General features: G+C 41.9%; 1 protein-coding gene across 2 annotated transcripts; it reads right to left on the reverse strand.

Moving 5' to 3' along the window:
- GINM1 (glycosylated integral membrane protein 1) lies at positions 1-24856 on the reverse strand. Of its 2 annotated transcripts, none has more exons than XM_075748448.1 (8): positions 24730-24856; positions 11876-11935; positions 11608-11704; positions 8678-8829; positions 5179-5335; positions 4251-4381; positions 2640-2803; positions 1-884 (listed from the first exon to the last, which is right to left on the reverse strand). In XM_075748448.1, the coding sequence occupies exons 2-8, from the start codon at positions 11912-11914 to the stop codon at positions 776-778; spliced, it is 849 nt and encodes a 282-aa protein (XP_075604563.1). In that variant the 5' UTR covers positions 11915-11935; positions 24730-24856; the 3' UTR covers positions 1-775. The 2 variants fall into 2 exon arrangements, with proteins under 2 accessions (XP_075604563.1, XP_075604562.1); XM_075748447.1 differs by lacking the exon at positions 24730-24856 and adding an exon at positions 20622-20783.
- Between the last annotated feature and the right edge of the window lie 110 nt (positions 24857-24966).

The following is a 24966-nucleotide window of genomic DNA, read 5'->3' on the forward strand; positions in this document are numbered from 1 at the left end:
TAATAAACAATTTTGATGTTTATTTGAAAACTGTTAACAGTACAAATTGGCCTGGGCGGACTGGGCCTACTTAGGAACAGTAAGCCAGTAGTTTTGTAGAATTTTGTAGAATACTGCTGTCACAGTTACAAAGAGCACATTGGTTACAAGTGCCACCAATTTTTGAGTGGAAGGGGCCATAAAAGTGTAAAGTGCTTGAAATATAAATCTGTCTTAAATTTTTGTTTTGCATATAGAAAATGTCAAATTACTTGAGTAACACAAATGTTTGGTAGTGCTATTTTCCTTGCAAGGCACACACAACCCTAAGAGACCTGAAACCAGGCTGGGCAGCTTTGTTTCAGCTTGCAGGCACAGCTGATGTTTGTGATACTCTTTTGACCTGTTCTGAAGAATGCTATCTGGAGACTTCAGGACACCCTGAATTGCATCATCTTGCTACTCAGGATAGATGACCTGGTTTATTTATCTAGGAGGGTGAAGGCAGCCAGCATCCTGTCTGAGGTGTGGAAAAGTGACTTCACAGAAGTTAAACCGAATGGTAGCCCTCAGGGTGGAAAGCTGTTTTATTTTGAAGCTTCTGAAAAGGCTGCGTGTTTACGGAGAGGCACAGGGAAGTCAGCTTCAGGCCTCAGCCTGAGTGTCCCTTTACCAATTCATCAACTGACTTAGTTTTCTTAGTAGGAAACAAACAAGGTATTAAGATCAAGTGCCAAATTTCAGGCCAACTACAACTTTTTTTTTAAAAACCAGTAACTCCAAAGTAAACATGGTATTAAGTACATGCTTTCTCATCTATATTATTTTTCCTGTCTGGAAGATCTGAAGGCAAGCTGATGGTAATCACAGGTACAAAGCTGACTTGATCCAGGAGAAGGATGCCTCTGAAAGGTAAGATTACCTGGCATTAGAAAACAATATACAAAACAATTCTGTGTTCTAAAGTTTAGATTTATTTTTAAACTCCCCAAACTTTGTTTAAATCAATGCATCAAGTAAGTATTACCCTCATAATACCTCTTCTATAAAGCTAGAATGAAAACTTGATGGAAAACTTAGAACTTGATGGTTCCAAACTGTACTAGCTGTGGTTTCAGAGGGGTCCCTTTGCCCAGTTTCTACATCTGAAACATTAGCAGTGTAGGCTTTGTATGCTCAATTTCATAGCAGCCTCAAACTGTCTGCTGTCAGGAGCTACTTTGTCAAGCTCTTGCACCTAATTCTCCAAGACTAGCTAAAGCCTCTAATTTTATCAATGCACCATGGAATGGCATTAAAGACTTGGCATGAGGTCCTGACTCACATCTGATACCTTCTATTCATTCTTACTGGTTTACAATCATGAATTAAACCTTTACCACTTTTTACAGGACCACTTTATATAGGTAGCATGAAAATGACTGCGTGGGTTTTGGTTGGTTGGGTTTGTTTGTGGTTGTTTGGGCTTTTTTGGTGGTTTTTTTAAAGGTGGAAGAGGACCATCCTTCCAATGTTACAATTTCTTGCAATGCTCTGACAAGCCACGCACGAGCCCTGTGCTCTTCAATTGGAAGAGAAATTACTGCGGGCTGGCTCCTCTGCCCTGCGCTGGCCTCTGCCATGGACAGGCCATCAGACACTCTGCGGAACAATTTATGGGGATTAGACTTTTTTCCCCTGGTTCTCCTTAGTTCAAAGTTTCACATGTGGTAGTGCTAAAGCACTTACTGCTGGGGGGTACAAAGTGTTTCTTCACTACTCCTGTTCTAACAAGTTAGTTAGTTACAAAAAGTACTCCAATGTGACAGTGCGCTTTGTGAAATGGTCTCTTTAGTCACTGCAGTTTGCAGCCTTCCTCATATTCCAGCCCTCCTTTTTTTCTACCTCCATCAGAAGGACTAAGGTCACTCATATCCCTGGGTAGATAGCTAAATGAACTGCACTCAGGACCCTTCAGAAGCCCAGCTGGTCAGTTGCATTTGAAGACATCACTGTGCTTATAGGTAATGTAGGAGGTGCTACACTGTCAGTCACTTGTCTTGGAAGAACATACAGTTCCAGGGTTAGGTCTTCTAGAACTGACTACATACTTACCCATCCCAGCACTAAATCTATCCTGATTTCTTGGCTTGCTTCTCTGAAAAATATTAGTGTTGCTGGTAACACCAACTGAGAGAATAAAGCCATCTGCAGTCAATCAACTTTATTTATGATGTTTTGCCACCAATGATAGCACCGATCACTATGGCTTGTGAGCTGCTTATATTGGCATCTCCTCCTTGGAGAATTCCTGTACCAATTTGCAAAGACAAATTTGAAGCCTTTCATAACTACAGTAGGAGTATGATTTAGAGTTGTTGGAATTGCTTAGCTCTAGCTTCTTGGAGCTATTTTAATGGTGTCTCACAATGTAGTCCTTAGAAGACTAGATAGCTTGGCTGTCATACTGCCAAATTCCTAAAGACATTTGCAGTGAAAGATCTACCCACGTTCCTCTGAAACGCGTATGTGTCAAAAGGTCACTTGGAATGGAAAGTTACCAGCAGCCTTTTCACTAAATTGTTGCATAGTCTTCCTACAGAATGGGGCTGCTTCTTGACAGACTTTTTTAGTTAATGTTTTGCCTTCATAAGAGGAAAAAAATAGCAAAATTTACTTACTTGTTTTCACAGGAAGGGAACATCACCTTTAAGACTTTAAGAATAAGAGCTGCTCCAACAACTCCAACTACAATGACTTCCATCAAACTGAAGAAGATGGGTAAAGATCGAAACCAGAATCTGCACAACGCTTTTCTCAAGTCTTCCACCCACTGGCACATCACCTACAATCAAACAGGTAAAAATAAAAAGACAGGTTGCAAAACATAGCAAGTGCAGTTTTTGTAGCTACTGGTGAATCACATTACATGGTGATAGTTTTAAACTTATGTATGCTTAAACATACAGAAAAGCAGGATGGAAATGACTGGTGACGCAGACCTCTTTCTTTTACAAAGTTTGGAATAGGTGAAGGTTTAGTTCTCTGCTTATCCTAGCAGAGTTCCCTGAAAGGAAAGGCCACTTTGGAAAATAAAGGCCACTTGCACAGAGCAGGCAAAGGGTGAGCCATTTGGCCTAGGCATAGAGACGCTGATACCATGGCAGTGTACAGCAGGGAAAGCATTAGTGACAGCCCAGGAGAGGGGTAGCACCTTCTCCAGCCTACCTGTAACTTTCAGCCTACTACTTTGGCTCTCCTGTCTCAGCAGCAGGTTATCATGTCTTTCTTTCAGCCGCAGAGGCGGCCATCAAGCCCATCCCTACCTAATCTGGAACTGAAACTTGTCAAGCTGTTACTGTGGTTCTTAGGGTGGGCAAGACCAAGGGCCCACCCCCAGCGGGAGGCACTCACCTCCAAGCAGAGTCAGGACAAAAATGATGTAATTTAAAACTAACCAGCATTTGAAATTGTTACAAATGCTTAGCTCGGTATAATGTAAATATCACAAGTCACTGTCATGAAGTATGTGTGAGGTCAGAACATTGCAGGATTTAGAAACCCATTTAATTCCTACTGGAGTTAAAAAACCCCAACAACTTCTGACTGCTAAAGGGTAATTTAGGAAGTTTCCTAGAGTATGTCTGCAAAGGTCGGTTCTTAGTGGCTGGCTGTGGGGATTTCTTAGACTTCTGTGGAAGTCAGTTACAGTCAGATACCTCACACAATAAAAAATCCTGGTCTTTAATAAATATAAAGCAGCAAAACAGCACTCTGAGAAGTCAATACTCGGTTGAGTAGGAATGGCAATTCTCTCCTCCAGAAACGAGTTATTACATACTATGTTACCTTTTTTCAAATTAACTGTAAAGGACCAAAGACAAAGGTCTAAGAAAGTTATATACCTTCTTACCATCTGTAAATGGATGTTGTGTTTGGTCTTTACATGAGGAGAACCCACTATGTAAATCCTAACAATGCTGGGTTGGTTTGGTTTGTTCTGGAAACATCCACAAAGGAGGAAAACATAATATTCGTACGTGTTTCTGTAGACAATACTAAAAATGGGGAAGGAAGTCTATTATCCTAAACTGTAATACTCAATAATTCAGCTCTATCTGCAGCATGTTACAACTTTTTCTCCTAGAAATGTCACCAAACCATATGCATTTTATCTCTGGGGAAACAGGGAAAAACAGAGAAAGAAGAAAAAACCTGTTCCTCCTTTTTAGAGCAGTCTCTAGAAGCTACATACTAATAACTAAAAAAACCCACCCAACCAATAAAACTACCTTGTAAGAAGATGGAGGTTCTATCCTAAGAGGGGTCTCTGGTAACTTTCCAGGCAATGTCTCTTCATCTATGGTAGTTTCTACTTGCCGGATGAGGTACTGACTGGTGGTTTGCAGTGGATCTTGAATATCTGAAGAAAAAAAGCTAGGTTTAGTGGGAGGCTTGCTTTTTATTTGACTCACTATTCAGGAAAACAAAGATACGCTGCATTTCTCTACTTATGGTACAGTTCTCGCACATTTACAGCAAGAACACAGAAGGCTGACTTTTTTAACTTGAGTAATGAACTTGGTAAGAAGCTGAGGCAGTACTGGAGTGCAGCCTTTAGCTGTGCCCTTGGCTGTAAATTTCAGCTGTTGTCGGATTAAAAGGTGATGAACTAGATGAAAATACTAATCTCCTATGAAATCCTTGAGAGGTTTTTGATTAAACAAAACTGAAACAAGATTAAGATTAATAACTTCTCTTGCTTTTAAGTTATTCAAGTTTAATAACATAAAACTATGCTCTGGTTTGGAAGTGACCCAGACAGGTATTTCCTCTCTGCTTTTCTCTTTCAGTCTCAGGAAAAAGGGGGAGCTTTAGAGAAATTTCCATCCTAGCACTGAAAGAAATACTTAGTCCTGTGAGATGTCTGGGTTGCGGAATTACAAGTACCAAGTGTTTCAAAGGAGAACAGATTTGAAAACAAACAAACAAAATACTTAAAACACCTAAATTCAACTCTTCTACATTCTAAAAAAAAAAAAAAAAAAAGGGCAAAACAACCAACCAAAAAAACCCCAAACCACATAAACCAAAACACTTCCCTGTTAATGAAGAAACTGTTTCACTATGTAAAACACAGGAATAATGATGTTCTTTCACCTTTGTAAACCCATACATCAACTATGGATAAAAATATTATGTACCAGCTAGGAGAGATACCTTTTCCTGAGGGGTTGGGAAGCGTAAATAACATGTCGTTGTCCCTTGGGATGGAATACAGCATGCTCTCTTTCAAAGGGACAGTGTAGTTTGAATGTCTAAGTACTCTCAAGTCCTTTACTAAAATATCTATTTCTGTTACTTCTTCCTGTTGAACCTACAAGAGATACAAACATGTTGCTGTTACTGAGTTTAAAGTAAGAGTGAAGTAGGCTTACATGACAGAAAATTCCAAGCCATTAAGCTGTAGACATAGGGATGTTATAAAGTGTATTAGTATTCTTTGGTTTTAGTTACCACATTATATATATACCACATTAGAAAATATGCTGAACAGACCGAACTTTGCTCCCTGCAAAAGCATGTGGTAGTCACTCCATGGGCTTTTAACCAAGTCTTATATAGCTTGTTATATAAAGGGGAGGCATAACCCCCATTTTTAAAAAGGGAAAAAAGGAAGACGCAAGGAACTACAGGCCGGTCAGTCTTACCTCTGTGCCTGGCAAAATTATGGAGCAGACCCTCCTGGAGACTATACTTAGGCACATGGAAAATAAGGAGGTGATTGGTGACAGCCAACACAGCTTCACTAGGGGCAAATCGTGCCTGACAAACTTGGTGACCTTCTATGATGGGGTTACAGCATCAGTGGATAAGGGAAGAGCAAGTGACGTCATCTGCCTGGACTTGTGCAAGGCATCTGACACTGTCCTGCACAACATCCTTAATCTCTAAATTCTAGACACATGGATTTGATGGATGGACCACTTGGTGGATATGGAATTGGCTGGATGGTCACACTCAAAGAGTTGTGATCAACGGCTCAATGTCCAAGTGGAGAACAGTGACGAGTGGTGTTCCTCAGGGGTCAGTACTGGGACCGGCGCTGTTCAGCATCTTTGTCAGCGACATGGACAGTGGGATCGAGTGCACCCTCAGTGAGTTTGCAGATGACACCAAGCTGTGTGGTGTGGTCGACACGCTGGAGGGAAGGGATGCCATCCAGAGGGATCTTGACAGGCTGGAGAGGTGGGCCCATGCAAACTGCATGAAGTTCAACAAGGCCAAGTGCAAGGTCCTGCACATGGGTCAGCACAATCCCAAGCCCAACTACAGGCTGGGTGAGGAATGGATTGAAAGCAGCCCTGAGGAGAAGGACTTGGGGGTATTGATTGATGAGAAGCTCAACATGACCCAGCAATGTGCGCCTGCAGCCCAGAAAGCCAACCGTGTCCTGGGCTGCATCAAAAGAAGCGTGACCAGCAGGTGGAGGGAGGTGATCCTGCCCCTCTACTCCAGTCTCAGGAGACCCCACCTGGAGTACTGCGTCCAGCTCTGGGGTCCCCAGTACAAGACAGACATGGAGCTGTTGGAGCAAGTCCAGAGGAGGGCCATGAAGCTGATCAGAGGGCTGGAGCACCTCTCCTATGAGGACAGGCTGAGAGAGTTGGGATTGTTCAGCCTGGAGAAAAGAAGGTTCCAGGGAGATCTAATTGCAGCTTACCAGTTTCTGAAGGGGACCTACAGGAAAGCTGGAGAGGGACTGTTTATGAGGGAGTGTAGTGACAGGCTAAGGGGTAATGGGTTTAAGCTGAAGGAGGGTTGATTTAGATTAGATGTTAGAAAGAAACTCTTCACTGTGAGGGTGGTGAGGCACTGGAACAGGTTGCCCAGAGAAGCTGTGGATGCCCCATCCCTGGAAGTGTTTAAGACCAGGTTGGATGAGGCTTTGGGCAACCTGGTCTAGTGGACGCTGTCCCTGCCCATGGCAGGGGGGTTGGAACTAGATGATTTTTAAGGTCCCTTCCAACCCAAACCATTCTACAATTGTTATGATCCTCTTTCAGGGAGGCATTTTAGGGCATCAAAAACGTAGAAGCCAAGAGCACTTGCAAACATTGAAAGTATTGCTCAGGTGAGACGGACACTTCTGCTTTCGCAGTAATGTTGCTTTTCTTTTTTTTTTTTCCAAAAACTGAAAAAATACTTTTCTTCTTCCTCTTCCAGTGATGCACTGGACCTATTTCATTTAATAATCATTGCAGGCATTGATTACATAGAACACATTCAGCATAACTCCAACTACCATCAATAACCTCACTGTGAGGCCAAGAACTGACTGAAATCTAGAGTGTTTGTGACTATAATTATAACTGCTACAGAGAAATATAACTACAAAAGATGAATGCAGCACGTGATAGTTCCACTCCTGCTTTCAGAGCCGCAGGCCAACCGATGGTCTCCTTTTGTTTCAAACACACAGAGAACAATGCAGTGAAACAGATGATCGCTACTGTCAGTTGACACTTAATGAGAAAGATTGAAAGCCTTTGACTCAAAGGAAACAGCATTAGCTTTCTGGTTGTTCTTACCAGGTCTCTAGGTGAATCTGAAATGCATTGTCTAGTTTGAGATCTGAAATACAACGCCATTATTGGGTAACACCTGAATCAAACCAGGATATATTAGCCTCCTAACAGTGGGATAAACATGTCATTAGAAAAGCTTTAAACCTCTCAGTGGGGTTTTTCATTAACAGAGTAAAATCTTGACATGATGCAGATCTCTGTAAGAAATACTACATGCTGAGCAAGCAATTAATTAAGGATCAATGGTATTATCATCATTCTCCTTTAAAAAAAAAAAGGCAGTATAACATAAGCCAGCTTCAGAAGAGCCTAGCCACATGTAAGATGCAGACATGTACTGAAACAAGAATTTAACACTTTTGCTGGCTTCAGCAGCTGTATCTTCTCTCTGGTTAGAAAATAACTATATCTTTTTGGTGATTTTGAGAACTCAGTTCTGCACATTTCAATCTCAGCTAGAATTGTAACCCCTCACATTCACTGCTATTTGTGCAAATACAGTTAGGATTTGGGGGTTTTTTTCCTGTTCATCTCAAAATCCATGTTCATTATAAAGATTTCTATTCAAATGAATTAATTATCTTGCATGAAAAATATTCTAAGGCTAAGCTCTCAGGTGTTGCAGGCTTTCACAACAAGCCCACCTGCCATAAGGGTTTGCTGCTGCAAGCTGTTCCCCATGCTTCATGCTTGAAATGCTTTGTTAGCTTGGAAAAAACACTGAGGAAAACCTCAGGGCTCAGAATGAGCCCATGCCCCTTCTATTAATTTTGTGTATTATTTTGTAAATGAAGCATTGCTTGTGAGTCTGACTTTGCTTGCATAAATGCAGGTGTTGAAAGAGCATGTGACAATTATATTCTAACAAGCTTAAGGGAAAGTCATCCAACACTAATTATTAAAATAAGAATAGAAGCATTAAAATTTGAAGTCTCCTCATAAAACACCCCCACTATTATACAGGTAACTTAGGTTGGTATTATCTCCCTCAGTACTGTGCTAGCTAGCATTAGATTATATACTTTGTGTTCTTACCACCAGCTAGATACATGTAAAACTTTTAACCCTTTGTAACTACTTGCCTCTCCTAAATTAAAAACAAGCAGAGTGTTGGGGTTTTTTTTTTTTACCTGTTTTCCATCAATTTCTGTCACTTCTTCCTGAATGACTATCAGCTGCAAATCAGAACTGGATGCCAAAGGCCACTCGTGAACCATGATGCGAACACTGACGGTTCCCAGGCGCTGCTGATCTGGCAAGTTATCCAAGTTTCCATTCTCCACTGTAAACACACAATGTCAGAGTTTTCAAAGAGAAACGACCCCAACCAGAAAGCAGTATACAACCGTGGGGCAGACAGCTGCAACTCTGACACAGATGCCCTTGCACATGTAGCGTCTGAATGGAAAAGTCATTACAACTACAGAGGACCACTAGCATCAAACCAGAGATGCCTGAACAGTTGTACAGAAGTCTGTACTATGCTGATGTCCTTAACACTTCCAGTAACTGCTGTTATAAGCACCAGTCATCTGGGCAACAGGTAAGCCAGATGCCATGATTTTTTTACTAGTATTCTCACCAACTCAAACTCAGAGCAGGTGTCATGATACAGCACAGCAGATAACGGCAGCACTGTATGATCCCCAAACTGAGGGAGATTGCAAACAATGTTGTGTATCTGCCTTTGAGGTTTGCATTTAAGCACTCTGAGCACCACTCTTTGGCGTCGCTGTTGCTGCATTCTTATTTTTCATTGTCCAAAGGAGTTCCTAAGAGTAATGCTGCAGCCCAGCCAGCCACCTGTGTAAACATCTTGATTCGCACATTCCCCTTCCTCTCAGTACAGAAACAAATATGCTCTTTTCCACACACGCTGCATACACAAGATGAGTGTCAGTTCCCTCATACGTGTTTTCTATCTCCCCTTTTCATATGTGACACTACCACCTCAAATTCTTTTCCTACCCAAAAGCTTTCAGCTACTTCAACAACCTAACGTTCCACAAGTACGCAGAGAACTGCCTTTCTACCTCTTGCATTGCGTCAGTATCTTTTTCCCAACTACTATGCCTCTACTACAGGTGAGGACACGCTAGAACTGAAGTGCTGCGGAAGTGCAAGAGTGGAGGTAGCAGATCTCTCCAGCAAGCACAAAGCAAGGTACGTGACCTGAGGCTGAACTGGCCCCTGTTTCAAAGCCACCAGTGCTATTTGTTACTTGTAGTGCTGAGCCTAAGAGGCATAGCAGGGAAATGGCAGATTCACATCTTTCACGCAGTAAAAACTCTGCGTGTTCATTAATTTTATGCTATGACTCCTTTCCTCGTAAAGCTATTTTGCTCATTTTAGACATAGAAAAATACTTTCTGGCATCATTTAGCAATATCTTCCATTGCTAAAGCGGCAGAAGGAGAGAAAGAGGTTAGAGAGAAAGAGAAAGGTTCTCTGTAGGTGTGAGCCAGAGCACTAACCTGGTTGCTGAATGTCTTCTGACTGACAGCAGCAAGCATACATTAAAGGACCAAAGCCTGAAAGATGCCAAGTAGCTGAAGCTCCCTGTGGTCCCAACCTTTCATGTGCCAGGCTGCTCAATCCCCACTACGTTCAACAGGGCGAAAGACACTCATGCTTCCAAAATTGACATTTGTGAGAACTTCAAGTGGGGATATAGGTGCCATGCATGATCTGATAATAGTGTCAAGACAATACCATTCAGGAGACTGGGTCTCTAATATTCAAGAGCATAAATATTTGGTTCAAGTTTGGTTTTTACATACATTCAGGAGTATTTTTCCCCCTCTGTTAACAGGTAACAAGTGTCTCAATATTCCTTTAGCATTTTACAAACATTACCCGAATCTATCATCGAGGATACTGAGTTCCAGGTTCCTAGCTCCCAGGTCAAATCAGTATTTTTCTCACTGTTTCAGATTCACATTCATAATTGTAGTCACTGCAAGCTATACAATTATGAAATGGGAAATTAATAGGAACTACAGTAGAGTGCTCAGTATCTCTCAGAATTAGTCAATAAAATCATATATATTTTTCCGGAGTCAATAATCTTGCAGGTAAATGACATTTTGCCATGTTTTTCTACCCGAGGATAGAAAAAATAGAAGCAATAGGAACACAACTGTCCCTGAAGGAGAGAAATGAATTATGGCTCTCCCTCTCCAGAAGAGAAATGGTGTCAAATTAATAATTGAACATGCTTGGGAAGGAAGGGTTCAAGAAACAAGGTCACGGCTCAGAGAAGCCATTTAGAAAAAGCATTAGTACTTTCTAAGTAATTGTCTGATTGTAAGGAGAGGATGACCTCAGAAACCAAGTTACTAGAGACTGACTGCACCTGATCCATCAAGAGATCATTCTGAATAAAACAGAAGCTTAAATCACATGAGCATAATGGCCCTTGGTCAATTGATTATATAGTATGCTCTGTGTATTACACAAAAAAAAAATCACAGTACTTTCTCGTCTTTCACAAGAAGTGTAGCATTGAATCAGTAGAAAAAATTAGCAGTTTCAAGATAATTTGAAGTCATTAACCATTCCAGGACACTAGCAAAACTGCAGTATTTGTGCTATAATATCCTATCCAGCAGAAACTTGTTTGTCCAATACACACAGAAAAGAGATAATTAAAAAAATCTTCCTAACGATAATTCAGACTTTTGTTACTGAATCTCTTTTTGGATATATGCCAACCAACCTAAGGACAGAGCCATTAACAGGGTGGAGTTGCATCCTTCTGTTTACATTGTCTAGCTTGTAGTGCAAAGCATTCTTTTGAAAAGATAGGCAGAGTCTGGATTTCAGATTAGACCACTTACATGTAAGCATGTGAATGTGACTTGAGAAGAAGGCAGTAAAATTTTTTCCCACCCATTTTAGTAGCAAAATTATCCTACCTTGGGAAATTACTTGCTTCTACAATGCTCAGATTTGCAGAGTAGAGACTGTGTAGTCATTGCAAGTTTTGGTTACTAATTAACAGGGAGGCCAAACACCCCAGGGGGGAAAAAAAAAAAAAAAAAAAAGACAGAATACTCACATATTACTGTTTGACATGTTATGTGGGCAACCCCGCTTTTCATAGGAAAATCATTTAGATATACCTGTCCATTAACATAGGTGATATTAAAAACAACCTGAAAGAAAGAGACAGAATGAGTAAGTTGTTCCTGGCCCTACGCTACAATTCTGTTCTCAGAGGAACACATTTCATACTGATGTCAGACAAAACAATATATTTGCATCCACATGCAGACTTTGTTTCACAGCATATTAATTCACTGAATAAATAGAAAAACTGGACAAACCTGTCCTTTGTGAAATTCTCCATTGGTTTTCAACATCATAACATTGACTCCAATCCTTTCCTGAAAAACAACGGTGAGAAGAGATGTAAGTTTCTGAGGAAACACGTAAGCCACTGCAGGCCACAAGCAGCTTTCACACACTGTCCTGACAGAATGACAGCCTACAACCCCTGGAGCACATTCCCAGGCTTTCTATCCAGCAGACAGAAGAAGGAGGCATATGCTTACTTGTTTCATGTAAGCGTTGTTTGGGTTTTTTCCCCCCCCTCTTCTTAATAAAGAGGATTGATGAAAAACAATGACAGCTGCATCCCCTTATGTTTAAAGGATTTTTCTGGGTTTTTTTTAAATAAAGATAAAATAATCATCAAGCTAAACTCTCAGAAGAACTTGTTTCACATGGACGTAATAGAAAAGTCTGTCTCATATTAGCTGAAATAGACAATACAAGGTAAAAATCAGATTCTCTGTAAATGTTTTTTAAGCATTCCACTTAGTCTTCACGGTGAAGTAGGATTTAATATGTTAGCCTATGCTAAAGAACCTTCAGCATCTTTAGCTCTGTGTTTGAGTCATGCTTTCACATTTAACAGCTAAAAAGTGAGTCATGTCTCAATAAAAAGTGGAACTTGCTCAGAATTTAAATTTTAAAAAAAACATAAAAAGGCTTTTAGTTTTGGATTTTTATAAAACACTAAATTTTCAGCCAGGAAATACTTGAAATATAGAGTACTTAGCATAATATAGTCCCAATTCATGAACAGAGAGCTTGTGAAGTAAGACTATAGTGTAAAAAAAAAAAAAAAAAAATCCTTAAAACAACAGGTATTAATCAGTAGACACAGGTAGCCAGGTGTGCCAAAAACTGAAAAGCAACATCCAAATCTGATTCAGCAGAAATCTGGCATCACGAGAAGCATAGTTTAAAATCTAATACAGATAACCTTTTGGTTGGAAATGACACGTCATTGATGCTTCAGGTGCATTTGTCAAATCAGTAGCAAAACTCTCTGGCCACTGAGACCAAAGAGAAATCTCTTTCTTGATGCCCCTTCTAGGAAACAGGTGTTTATACTGACTTTTCTTCAAAACTTAAATCCTAAATATTCAAAGTAAATGGAAATTACTAATTTACTTATAGTTTTCTAGTTCTCTAACTGAAAATATAAACCAGATTCATAATATAATCATAGGATGTAAACTATTCTGTCATCCTGTAATTTCCTCAAACCACTTTTCTTCTCTGCTGACCTTTTAGCTCTTTTAGCTCTACCATTCAGAGCTGTACATGTTTTACACCCTCAAACTCTTTAACAGATTACCAAAACCTTGTGTCATTACTTCCTAGGTTCTTCTCTTTTCTGAGAATTCAAAGGGCACAAAAGATGGATTTTCCAGGCACTCTTAATAATCCTTTGGTTTTTAAGCCTCAAATGAAATTTGAGTTATTTTATACAGAAAGTATTTTGCAATCTTTTTTCGACATCTACAAAGTGACTCACTGAGATTACAAGAAAAAGGAAATGACTGATAGCCTGTGACTGCTGAAAAAAAAAAATTAAAAAAAAGGAAAATCCCCCTAATTTTTTTTTTCCTTCAAATGCTTTATTTGAAAATGAAGGGCACGGGGCAACACAGGTATGCTTAACAATTGTGCATTAAATGTACAAAGGCAGCTATATACACAATTTTTTTTTTTTTCAAACCAGCTGTCAATCTGTTGACACAGTACCCACAAGCACTGTTATGAATTCCAGTACATACTTAAAACATGCCCTTGAAGAGCATATTACATGTTTAAGAAATTAAAATATTTCAGTGGATCACTTCTGTGCTGTCAAAGTTACAAAAAATAGCTTGCAGACAAGACAGCTAAACCACTTGCTGCCTCTGCCACTAAAAGAGAGAACATAGATCTCTACCGCCCATCATCCTTCCCTCTCATTTACGCCAAGCTAGTGAGCCAATTTAGCTCATTAAATTGGCGGGAAAACTTCCCCCTTTTTTGCCAGACTATTTTTCTGTCAGTTGAATAAGCAAGGAAGAGTGAGACAAGCAGGGGAGATGCAAGAACACAGCTGGGAGGAGGGAGCCGGGCTACTTGTTCTGATGGCCACAGGCTGTTGGACTGGCTCTGCTGCACAGTCTGCCTGTCCTCGCAGCATCTCCTCAGCAGATGCCCGTCCTCACCATCATCTCAGGAGATGGTGGTGCATCTCCTGAGCAGCACAGGTTCATAAAGCTATTTAATAACTTAAAGCAATGATTAAATCTCCACTACAGTGGCTACACTACAACCCTTGCAATTTTGTCTTCACAAACAACGGAGAACTCGTATTCTTGCCATTCCCGTGACCAGTCTGTTCACATCTGGATCCAGCCAATTCTACTGATAACTTTCCATATTCTGTACATTCATTCTCCTGAATTGCTTAGTGAAGAGGCAAAACAAAAACATAAGAAAATCTCACAAGACTTAAGCCAGTCTTGCTAAGAAACATTTCAAATAGATCTCAAAGTTTTGATGCTAAGAAATAATCAGTTTTCAATTGTTCTTGCTCCAAATGTTCCTGGATTGATACAGAAACATCTCAAGGACCAGAGGAAGACCACCTTTTCCAGAGTCAAAATCAACTATATTGATATAATTCCTGACAGATTTATTCTTAAAGCTCTCCAGTGATGTCCAAAAATTTCACACTCCCCTCAACTATTTACTCTAGTACTCAGCTACCTGTACCATTAAAAGTTTTCCTAATGTCTAATCTGAAGCTTCCTTGCTGCAATTTACAAACCGGTCATTTATTACTCTTCACAATGTCTTCCCATGGAAAATAACGGCCCTCCAACTCAGTCTTCCTGATTTTGTGCTAATGCTCCCAGCTCACATAATCCTTGCTGGGAGGCGAGTTCCTTGCTGCTGTCTTCCCGTGGCTTCCCACTGGCCTTTCCTGCAGTGCCGCACCCAAAACTCAACAGGTCGTGCTCTGGCCAGTCTTCCTGACCCTACACACCCCACACCAAAAAGGAGGGCAAGAATCACAAGATGCCTGCGAAACACAATGAGAAGCTGGGCAGGAGGGCTGTGGGAAAGAGGAAGGGATTATTGGGAGCAGCTCACAGGAGAGCTGAGCGCCATCCCAGCTGACCCGCTTCCACCCACAGCAGGGAATGGTGATGCTCAGCATTCCCCCTGTTGTATTAACCCTCGCGTACACTGTTGGTGCCCCCTTGATATCTGCTCATGAGTAAGTTCTCAAGAGCCATACGTTGTTAATGCTTGCTAAACTGGGAAGAAAACAGACTTGGCGGGCCAACAGCCCTTGTACCGTGCTTTTGTGATGAAACGCCTGGCCTGACAAGCCATGCTTGCCAGAATGTGCTCCAGTGACAACTCAAATACCCATCTTTCCAATCCTAGGGGTGAAGACTCACAGGCTTGTGAAACATCCTTTAATTTAAACAGCGAAAATACTTTTTTAATGTGACCATAATAAAAATCACTACTTAAGGAAAAAAAAAGTGGTTTATGGCTATACACTTCAGTACTAAGAAAAGTAAACAACCCCATGTCACTTATTTTGTGTATCAAAAGCATAGTAAGCTAATCCTGTGGTAACAAAGTTACATGGGCCCTCTGCAGTAATCCATAATATTGCACTGTCAAGTTCTGGAGAAGCCTGAACTGTGGGTATAAAACTTGTTTGTATAACTTAACACTATGCTTTTCAGTATTAACAATATCATGAAAGTTCACATAAACTTCAGACAGTCCTATAATTTAAAAGGTCCTGAATTCATTGGAATATTTGAGAAAGCTGCACTTTGACAGAGTCAGACTCAAAGGACAGCCCCAAGAAGGAATTCAGGTCCCCAGGAATCAGGCTGTGCTTTCACTTAACCACTGACACCCGTTCCATCATTCACAGCACCTTATCCCTTCCCGTGCTAGTGAAAGCCTTCACACAGAACTCTGCAATTTACACTAAAAGTGCCCCTGTCATTCTTAATGCTGTTATAGGATGTAGAGCTCTCTCCTGCGTTTTCCTACAATTTGTCATCACGCTTTTAGTGCTTTGACAGTGATATTTACAGTGGTAATGGCCACAGCACCTGTAAAGAGGACGGCACTTCTACCACAAGCGTGTCATTCTGTTCTAGGACAGCCAGGCAACAGCAGTAACAGTGTGATGACATACATTGCAATGAACTAGAGAATTTTTGTGAACTTGGATCAATAGAGATAAGCAGGTAATGATCATTTTCTAATCCTTTCTCTTTCACCATGTGCTGCGACAGAACCCAGGAGTGTTAACTGGGGCAGTATAATAGCAGTAGTAGCAGAAGAGCAACATGGGGAAAAAAATGGCAGCAAAGAATATGAAGCATCTGGCATAAGTTAAAAGGGAATATTCATTAATTCTTAAAGACTCCCCATACCAATGCCACACAAATCTACAGAGAACATTTCATCTAATCTTAGCCTTCTATGAAAAATGCCGCACAAGACAAAGCTGTTGGGTCTAATCACACAGGAATTTCAAACAGATCTGATAACAGAATCACAGAAGAACTTCTTCCGCGGGCAGTGGCTACCTGATGGGGTGCACCATACAGTTTCTCCTAGTACATGGTAACCAGTAAGTCCTACACAATTGCATTAGTCACATAAACACCACCTAGACTCAGCTGCTAGCAGCCAGCCCACTTAAAGCACAGCTGTTCTCCATTGAGGCTCTCCGAACAAGGCTCTTTCTGCACTAGAAGGCCTGTGGGAAGCGGAGCAGGCAGCACTATGAACAGATGGCATAGTGCCTTGCAAGATGGCCAGCTGTACAGAGACTTGGAAGACAGACAATCCCCTCGCAACGATTACACAGGCACTATTGGAACATCCTGTTTGTGAAGTCCAATGAAGGTTGCCAAACAGATAAGAAATAGACAAAACTAATAACTTGTCTCTAAATTTGAAAAGAGATTATGGGGAAAAAGTGTTTGAATAGACAAACAAAGCTACCACTCAAACTCATACCATCTGAGTGCTGGCACTCACATGGACAACCAGCTCCAAAGAGTGTAACTGTATATTTGCAATCCAGGGCTCTGTGATCTGTGCTGCTCATAATTCTTTCATCAGACTTAGAACTACGTTGTAGGATGTCTTAACTGCAGTCAGGCACAACTGAGTTAAGAAATAATTGTGGTACAACTCTGACATGACAAGTTTGCAGGACGATAATTAGTCCCTCACATTTTATAAAATTTTAGTATAAAATCTTCTCCAATAAGGTTTGGCATTACTAAGCTACGTGACAATATTTAGGGTAAGGTAATGAAATCCAGTATTCGCTTAAGTAACTAAAGCTGAATTATCTTTGTTAACATAAAAAAAATCTATCATGATGCTTTTGCTTTACTTTTCTAAACAAGCACACTTATATTCCTTCCTTGCTTTACCATGATTCTTAGTATAATATTGTTTATCCTCTCCTTTGCCCTACATATGTTGCTAGAATTAATCACCTTCGCTTTCTCCCTATCAAATCAACTCATACTATGAATTTTATCAGGAGTTTTAAAGGTGAATACTTAATCTCACATCACTGGGACATGGTTGCATCATACTGCTTTAATTTAATCAAATATATATGGAAAGACGATGTCAGCTCTTTTAGGCATAAAATTCAGAACATGTGCCAGGCTGTTGACAGAGAAACTGGCATAAAGCGATGAAACATTTCAGCATGTCACTATTGACAAGTTTCTTCTTTGATTAAATACGTTGCACTCACTGCATACGCACTCAAACAGTTGATGTAGTGAAGATTACTTTCGCCTGTTGTGAAATAATCCATCCACACAGAGGTTTCTTGCAGCCAACAATCTGAAAAGAATGTTTTGCAGGCAACTAAACTAAAAAAAAAAAAAAAAAAAGGTTTGGTAGGCAAACATGCCATTTAGAAAGAACACTGCTAAACGTAAATTATCAAGAGGCAAACAACACAGCATTAGCATTCAACCAACTGTGCTTTTAGCCAGTTCCTATCAGCACATTAAAAAAATACTCTAAAACACATAACCTAATTCTTGACCTTGCACCAGAAAAACATGTTAACTTTAATGCGAAGGTCAGTTGTCTTATTGCATCATTCCCTGCCTTTTTTAAAATAAAACATTGTCTAATATGAATCAATCTGTAACCCAGTTTTGCTTATCTGAATTTCAAGAAGAGAAAGAAGAATCAAACCACACATGCTAACGTTCAAAAAAAAAAAAAGTCCAGATTTCAAAACAGCTTATTTAAGAAATGACAAATATTGCACAACAACGGAGGCATTCACATTCTGGAGCTGAACAAAAGCATTTCAGCCCTACAAAATGTTATTCCAGTGTTTCAAGGTTTTTCCTCAGTCCTTCCACTATGGTTTCTGTAACTTCATGTCCGTCAAATTGGAGGTAAACTTTAATATCACATACAAAAATTACAAATTATGAAGCTATCAGTGGTATGCTGCCAGTGGGCTCACCGGATTGTGGAGGGCACAGTCATGGTATCCAGTCAAAGAAAAGCTGAACATGTTGATGCTGCCTGCTCCCAACCAGTCTGCAGTTCCAAGCCATTCTGAGGAAAGACCACGATTATTCTGATCCCATTTCCCACTGTCGTTAAGCTCGTGGCTTCTGAAGCCAACCTGACAGCGTGACATTCCCGCTCTGCCTATTCCCACTGCCTAGTGGGCACTTCCATTCCTACCAGGCCACCATAAACCAGCTCATGCTCAAAACCCAGCAATTCTTCTACTCAAAACTTTCTCAAGATGCATTGTTCCTTCTATATCAAAAATGACCCTGTATGTACAAAAAGAAATAGTGCAGGAGGAAACACAAGTTTTTTGGTTTTATTAAGTTTGAGAGTTAAAAACTACTAAAGTAAAACGGTGTATGTTTCCTTTTTGACTCTTAAAAGAGCTTTTCTGCATATACCTATGCTACCACACCAGCATAAAGCTAAAAAAATGCAGACACTTCCAACTAGCAAAATCTGAGCTGACAGACCACCTAAACAGTACGGCACAAATGGATAAACTCAACCCCACAAACTGCACAGCTATGCCCATAAGGCATTACACCCCAGTCAGTAAGTCAAAGCCCTCTTAGCACTCTAAAACATACCTATTCTATTTCTGACCCCAAGCTGGCTTCCGCGGGACTGCTCCAGCAGCCCTGTTCCATGCTCACTCGCGCTTTCAGATCCAAAGATAGCATGCACAGATGTGCCTCCACATCTTGTACAAATGCCAGCTGTGACAGACAACTATATTGCTATTAGTTGAAGTTTCAGTGTGAAAGTGTGATAGTTTCCAGGTAGAAGGGAAGTAAGAGCATAGATCTATATTCCATTGTCATTTCACATGTGTTTTGGCAAACTTAAGCTAGCACTCCCTTTCTCAGAGGGATAAGCAAAGTACCTGAGGACTAAGCTCTCCCTGCTCTCTTTAGTGCACCTGACTGCAAGCACTCATGCACTTTTATAGGTGCCTGAAGGTCTAGATCCTCATGTTGAAATCAGAGCTAAGCAGATCTCTCTTCATATGTTCGTATAAAGAAGCAGAAACCAGGAAGTAAGCTCAGGAATCCTGCTTTGCAACACAGGATGTGCCAGTGCAGGGCCTCTGTCAAGCTTTCTTGGAAACATTAATTAAATAAATACCCACCCACCCCCCTGAGGAAAAAAAATCATAAATTTACTTACATGACAGCAACTTCACAAGTGACTACAAACCCAACACAGCTCTTCCCTCTTTGCAATCTCACACTTTAGAGTTCATGATTATAACAATTAGAGGATGTATTTAGTCATGATTCAAGTACAGACAGAAGTACCCAGTTCTCTTTGATAATTCTAGAGGTCAAAGCTCAGGGGTGCCACAGCACATCTTTGTATTCCCACTGAGAAGATCTCCTAAGTCGTATCCAAAAAATTCCTTCCACTCTTTAAAAAGCCACCAAATTTAATTTAAAACCAAACTTACTGAGATACAGCAGAGATACTGGAACGGAAAAACAGACAGTACGATGCCTCATAATATACCAATACATCAAAACCCTTTTCTTGGTTCAATTCAAGAGTACAGAAACCACTAGGAGCAAATGTGGACAGAACACACTGCGTACTTCTATAGCACTGAACCATCAAGATGCGGGTAGAAAAACATAAAAATACAATATAAACACATCCACATTGCATAGAAGTGACTATCTCCCTCCTCAACCTGTCAGATATTTATTTCAGCATATCAAATCCTATATAAATGAATCATTAAAGGGAGGGGAAAAACAATACACACACAGTAACCAAGTTTGTGGGAGATGCATAATTTTATCCTTCTGTAACATTTTTGTACATTCCAGACCAAAATGTACTTGAGCGGCAAGCCAAGCACTCTAAGTAGGGGCAATACACCTTGGGCTGCCAAGCGCTACAGCCGGGAAAAAAACCCAAACCTTATAGCCGGCACACCGCCCTACGGTGCCACCGGCTTCGCCCGCTTTCTCCAGCCGCGCCGGCGGCTCCCGCCGTCGATGCCACCCGGCCGGCCGTGCCAGCCCGCGGCCGAGGCGATCACGGCCGCCCCGCGGCCAGCAGACGCCCGCGCCGCCGCCCAGTGCCCCGGCAGGGTCCGGCTCAGCCCTCGGAGGGCGAGGGACAGGGACCGGTCCCACCGCGCCCCGACCCCGTCGGTACCTGGCCCAGCTGCAGCGGCACTGCCGGGACCAGCAGCGCGGCGGCCAGCAGCAGCAGCTCTCTATGTCCCAGCGCCGCCTCCATCTTGCGACCCGGGAATTAAAACAAAGTGAAACATCAACAAGCGGCAGCGGCGGCAGGGGCGGGGCGGGAGGAAGCAGGGGAGGCGGTGGGAGGGGCCGGGCCGGGCCGGGCCAGGCCGAGCCGAGCCGAGCCGAGCCGGGGACCCGGTGACGGTCTGTGCTAAACCGCCTCCTCCCTCCCAGCCCGCAGCAAAGCGCAGCCTTCGGGCCCTCGCACCAGCTATTTCAGTGGAAGGGGTCAGGCCACCCTGCCAGCTCCCCGCTGAGGGCGGGTGTCGGCTCGGGAATGACCTTTTATTGGAAGGGGGGGCAAACGTTTAGCGAGAGAAAGAGCTGAATTTGTGCCCTCCTGCCACCGCTGCCGGGAGCGGCGGCGGAGCTGGCCGGGCTGTAGCACGGCGTGGCCCTGGCACTGCTGCCGCTGGAGGATCCCGAATTAGGTATTGCAGAATAACGCGTGGATATGTGCCTGCTCCTACAAATACCTGTTACCGTTAATAAATTATTACAGCCTTTGAAAGCACTTTGCATAATAAGAGAATTACCCACACAGCTAATGTTAATAATTACTACTGTTTATGAAATGGCCAACATACGCTCGTCAAACCGACCTACCTCCTTCACACCCCTAAGACACCTGCCGCAGTCCACCTGCACCATGTGTAAATGGCCAGAGTAATGCTGGGCTGAGTTGTGAGCACCACATGTCAAGAAAGGCTGCTTAAAAGCCAAAGCTGGCAGCGTACTCCTGGGGAGAGCAGAGAGTCATCAGAAAGGAAGAAAGCACAAGATAAAGTTTTAAAGAGCTAGAGGTCTTCAGCCTGCAGAAAACAGAGGAAAACTTAATAGCGGCAGCCGAAACCACAGAAGTTTCTGGCTAAGAGAAAGAAAACAACCTGAATCTCCAAGTCCTTGGTGGATATGAAGATAAAAGGTGCTTTATTTGCAACAAGAAAAATTATCTGTTAGTAAAAAGCTTTCTAACGGTAAGGGTGGCAAGCAGTAACTTGTCTAGGGAGGTTTTAATATAGCCAGGGCATGGCAATAAATAAGCTGTCCTGCTGAAGCAATCTGTAGGCTAATTTTATATTGCTCTTTGGCTGCCACTTGGCTGATAGCAAACAGATATCATAAAACCTACAGAAACTTAGAATTTTATATGCAGTTTGTATTCATGAGACACTGGTATAAACATCTAGCACAAGATCCAAGGCACTGGAAAAATGAGTCATATATTGTGACGTATATTTCATACATATTATGTGAAAAACCCCTCAAATATTTCATCACTAAATACATTTATTATCAGCAGTTAGTACTATCTTAGAGATTAGAAAAAAAGCTGATTACTGACTTGTGTGATTACGGAGTTAATGGGAGAAGGGATAAAAACTCTGATGTCTTAATTTCCACTGCCTCTCTTTACCATCACCTAGTTTCTCTTAGACCTGTCCTTAAGATTTTTCTTAATCTGTTGGTTTTGGTAAACTGAAAGAAATAGGTAAAGGGTCTGTTCACTGCAGTCTTACAAGGCAGAAAACTACATGGTGGTAGGTCAGCTCCCCAACAAGACGTTTTGCTGAATCTTGTAAAGGGCACATAAGAGTCTTTGGGGATATGATGGCAGCTACAAGAATGCAGCTCTTGTTGGTACTTGCAGTCATTTGCATGTGCTGGTGGGAGGAAGTTTAAATTACCTAAATTCCTAACTATGAGTTGCATTCTGGGTGTAAATCAGAGTAGGGGTTACCAGTCCGATAGGACTGGTGAATCCTAGATGAGCAAAAGCAAGCTACAATACTACAGTGTTCTGGCTACTAGATTAATGATTAAAATGTTTACAAAATGTACAAGAGGCATAATAATTAATGGCATTGGAGTATATAAAAATACAGGGAAGCAAGGATCACTGACCTGCAGAATTTATATATTCAGCAAAGGGCAGGCTGGGTTCTCAGCTGACCTCAAGGATTTCAGCATCTCACTGAAATGGAACAGGAGATGAATGCCTGTTCCTTTTTGGCCATCTCCTTTTGCAAGTTTCCTGGTAAATTACTTATCAACTAATGCTTTCCTTCCATTTTTGTTTCCTTCACTCTTTCCTTTTTCTCCCAATCTTTTGCACCCCCTTTTCTTCAATCCTCTTTCTTCCTTTCTTTTTATTCTCCTGGAACTTAATTAAAACTGCAAGAATTATGCACTAAAAATATTTTCAACATACCTGTTTTCCCCAGATTTCAAAGCTTTCATTAGTCTCACAGCACAATGGATGTCGTAACAGTTTTATTTAATATCAATTGGAAAATTCCTTGCAATAACTAAATAGTGATGTAGTTTCAGAAGTGATCTCTCCTTGGGTGATTCAATAACTACTCAGTGCTGGGACAGGCTGGGAGCATAAGAGGGCTTTCCCTTCTGGCTCAGACACATGCCTCCTAGGCTCCTCTCACCGACTGGGGAATGTGTCCTGACATTTATAACTATTAAAATGTGTAACATTTTTAAGTATTTTGTACTGAGACTGACTACTGCTTGAGCTGCTGAGTGTGCCAGAAGTGCTGTATTTCAGTGGGTTTATATTTAAGTTGGAAGTGATGTTTCTGACTTTTTAAAGTGATCATGAAAAGCCATCTTTTCTTTGACCCTTCATTATAGCCATGGGTTATTATAAAAGACAGTATAAAGAATAAGGAAATTATTATTTAGTTTCTTTTATGACTAAAAAGACTGATAAAAGTCTGGTCAAAGTAAGTGGGATGCTTCATTTCTGAAGTGGAAAGTACGAGTTCTCAAAGTAGCAAGTAAATAGTTAAATTTCAGTCAGCACAAGCTTGCATAAAACTGATGCACTGTTTACATCCCTCTTAAAGTTCAGAGTAGTAAATATAATGTGTGCTATAGTGCTTTCTTCTATCAATAACTGCCATACAGGGTGGCTTAAAAACAGCCTTGAATCAATTCAGGATTGATGTACAGACTGGGAATAAGCTCACGAAGACCATACAGCACTGCAAAATGCTTGATGATAGCACAAACAGCTTTGAAAACTAGCACGCTATGGAGGAGGAATACAACTCCCTGCAGTGCAGATCTTGGTCCCAGGACCAGCCCACTATGTCTCCAGGACCATCACACAGCAGGATGGTGATGAAAAGTGGGTAAATTCACTGCTTGGTGGTGATCTTATATTACTTTTGCTGCTTCTTAAAGTGGAGATCCTGCTTTTACCAACCTATAAGTACTTCTCTGTACTCCCAGCTGTGCATTCCTGCTCCCTCCCTTCCCCTTCACTGGTTCCCTTCTACTGTACGCCAAGTCGATTCAGGTCACTGATCTGGCAGAAAACAAATTCAGCAATAAAAAAATAAATTGTTTCCCAACAGATTAGTGACTTGAATCAACTCATTGTGCAGTGAGTACCAGAGCATGACCCAGAAAGAGGGGAAGACAATGCAGCCTGAAGCGGAAGCTCTCTGCGCAGGGGAGCAGGATCTCTTAAAGATAGCAAGACTTTAGATTAGTACAGCCGTAACACATAAACCCAAGAACAATCATGCTGTGGCATCAATTGGAAGGGAATAAATTCTGATTGCTTGTCTGTTTTTTTCACTGTCACCCCCAGTACTGCAGGCTGTGTTGTAGCTGTGTGCTCCAGGCAAATATTGGGAGGGCTAATCGCTTTATAACCCTCTAATTAATAACTGTGAGGTAAAAGTGGTTTTCTTTGACTATGTAGAATAAGAACACACAACCCTCAGTGAGCACCACGCTCAAAAGCAGCGTGATCGGCCTTGAAACACGTACTTTGCCAGAGGTTGCTCGGGGGGTGAGGGGTGTGTCTCCATTTTGCCCCATCCGCTTGCGGAAGGGCTCCCTGGAGCCTACCCCAGTGCCCCCGCTACCTCCCGCCCTGTCCCCGCCGACGAGAAGAGACGTGGGGGCACAGCCGCGCCGTATCTTTCTGTATCCCTGGGCTTGCGAGAACAGGGGAAACGGAGGCGCTCGTTGGTGCGTTTGACACGCACCCTTCCTCAGGCCGGGGGAGACTGCAGCACGGAGGCGGGCAGCTGCGAGGACCGGCTCGACCCCGGGGCTCGTCCTGCTGAGAGGCCGACACGCTTGTGCGGGCATCCAGCCCCGAGGAGGCGAAGGGCTTGTAGCGAGGAGATCCTCCGGGGCGCCTGGCTGCCTGCCTGCCCCAGACAGCCCTCTCCACAGTCCGCGGCCTACGGTGGGGGCGGGGGCGCACTGCCTCGGCGCCA

This window comes from Balearica regulorum, chromosome 3 (genome assembly GCF_011004875.1).
Source record: "Balearica regulorum gibbericeps isolate bBalReg1 chromosome 3, bBalReg1.pri, whole genome shotgun sequence".
Classification (NCBI taxonomy): Eukaryota; Metazoa; Chordata; class Aves; order Gruiformes; family Gruidae; genus Balearica; species Balearica regulorum.

Coding starts and splice junctions, on each gene's coding strand:
- GINM1 (XM_075748447.1), bottom strand. CDS start 20,705: ATGGAGGCGGCGCTGGGACATAGAGAGCTGCTGCTGCTGGCCGCCGCG. Junction 11,705..11,875: donor GAGAATTTCACAAAGGACAG/GTTTGTCCAGTT, acceptor TCTTTCTTTCAG/GTTGTTTTTAATATCACCTA. Junction 2,804..4,250: donor AACCTCCATCTTCTTACAAG/GTAGTTTTATTG, acceptor GTTTGATTGTAG/GTGATGTGCCAGTGGGTGGA.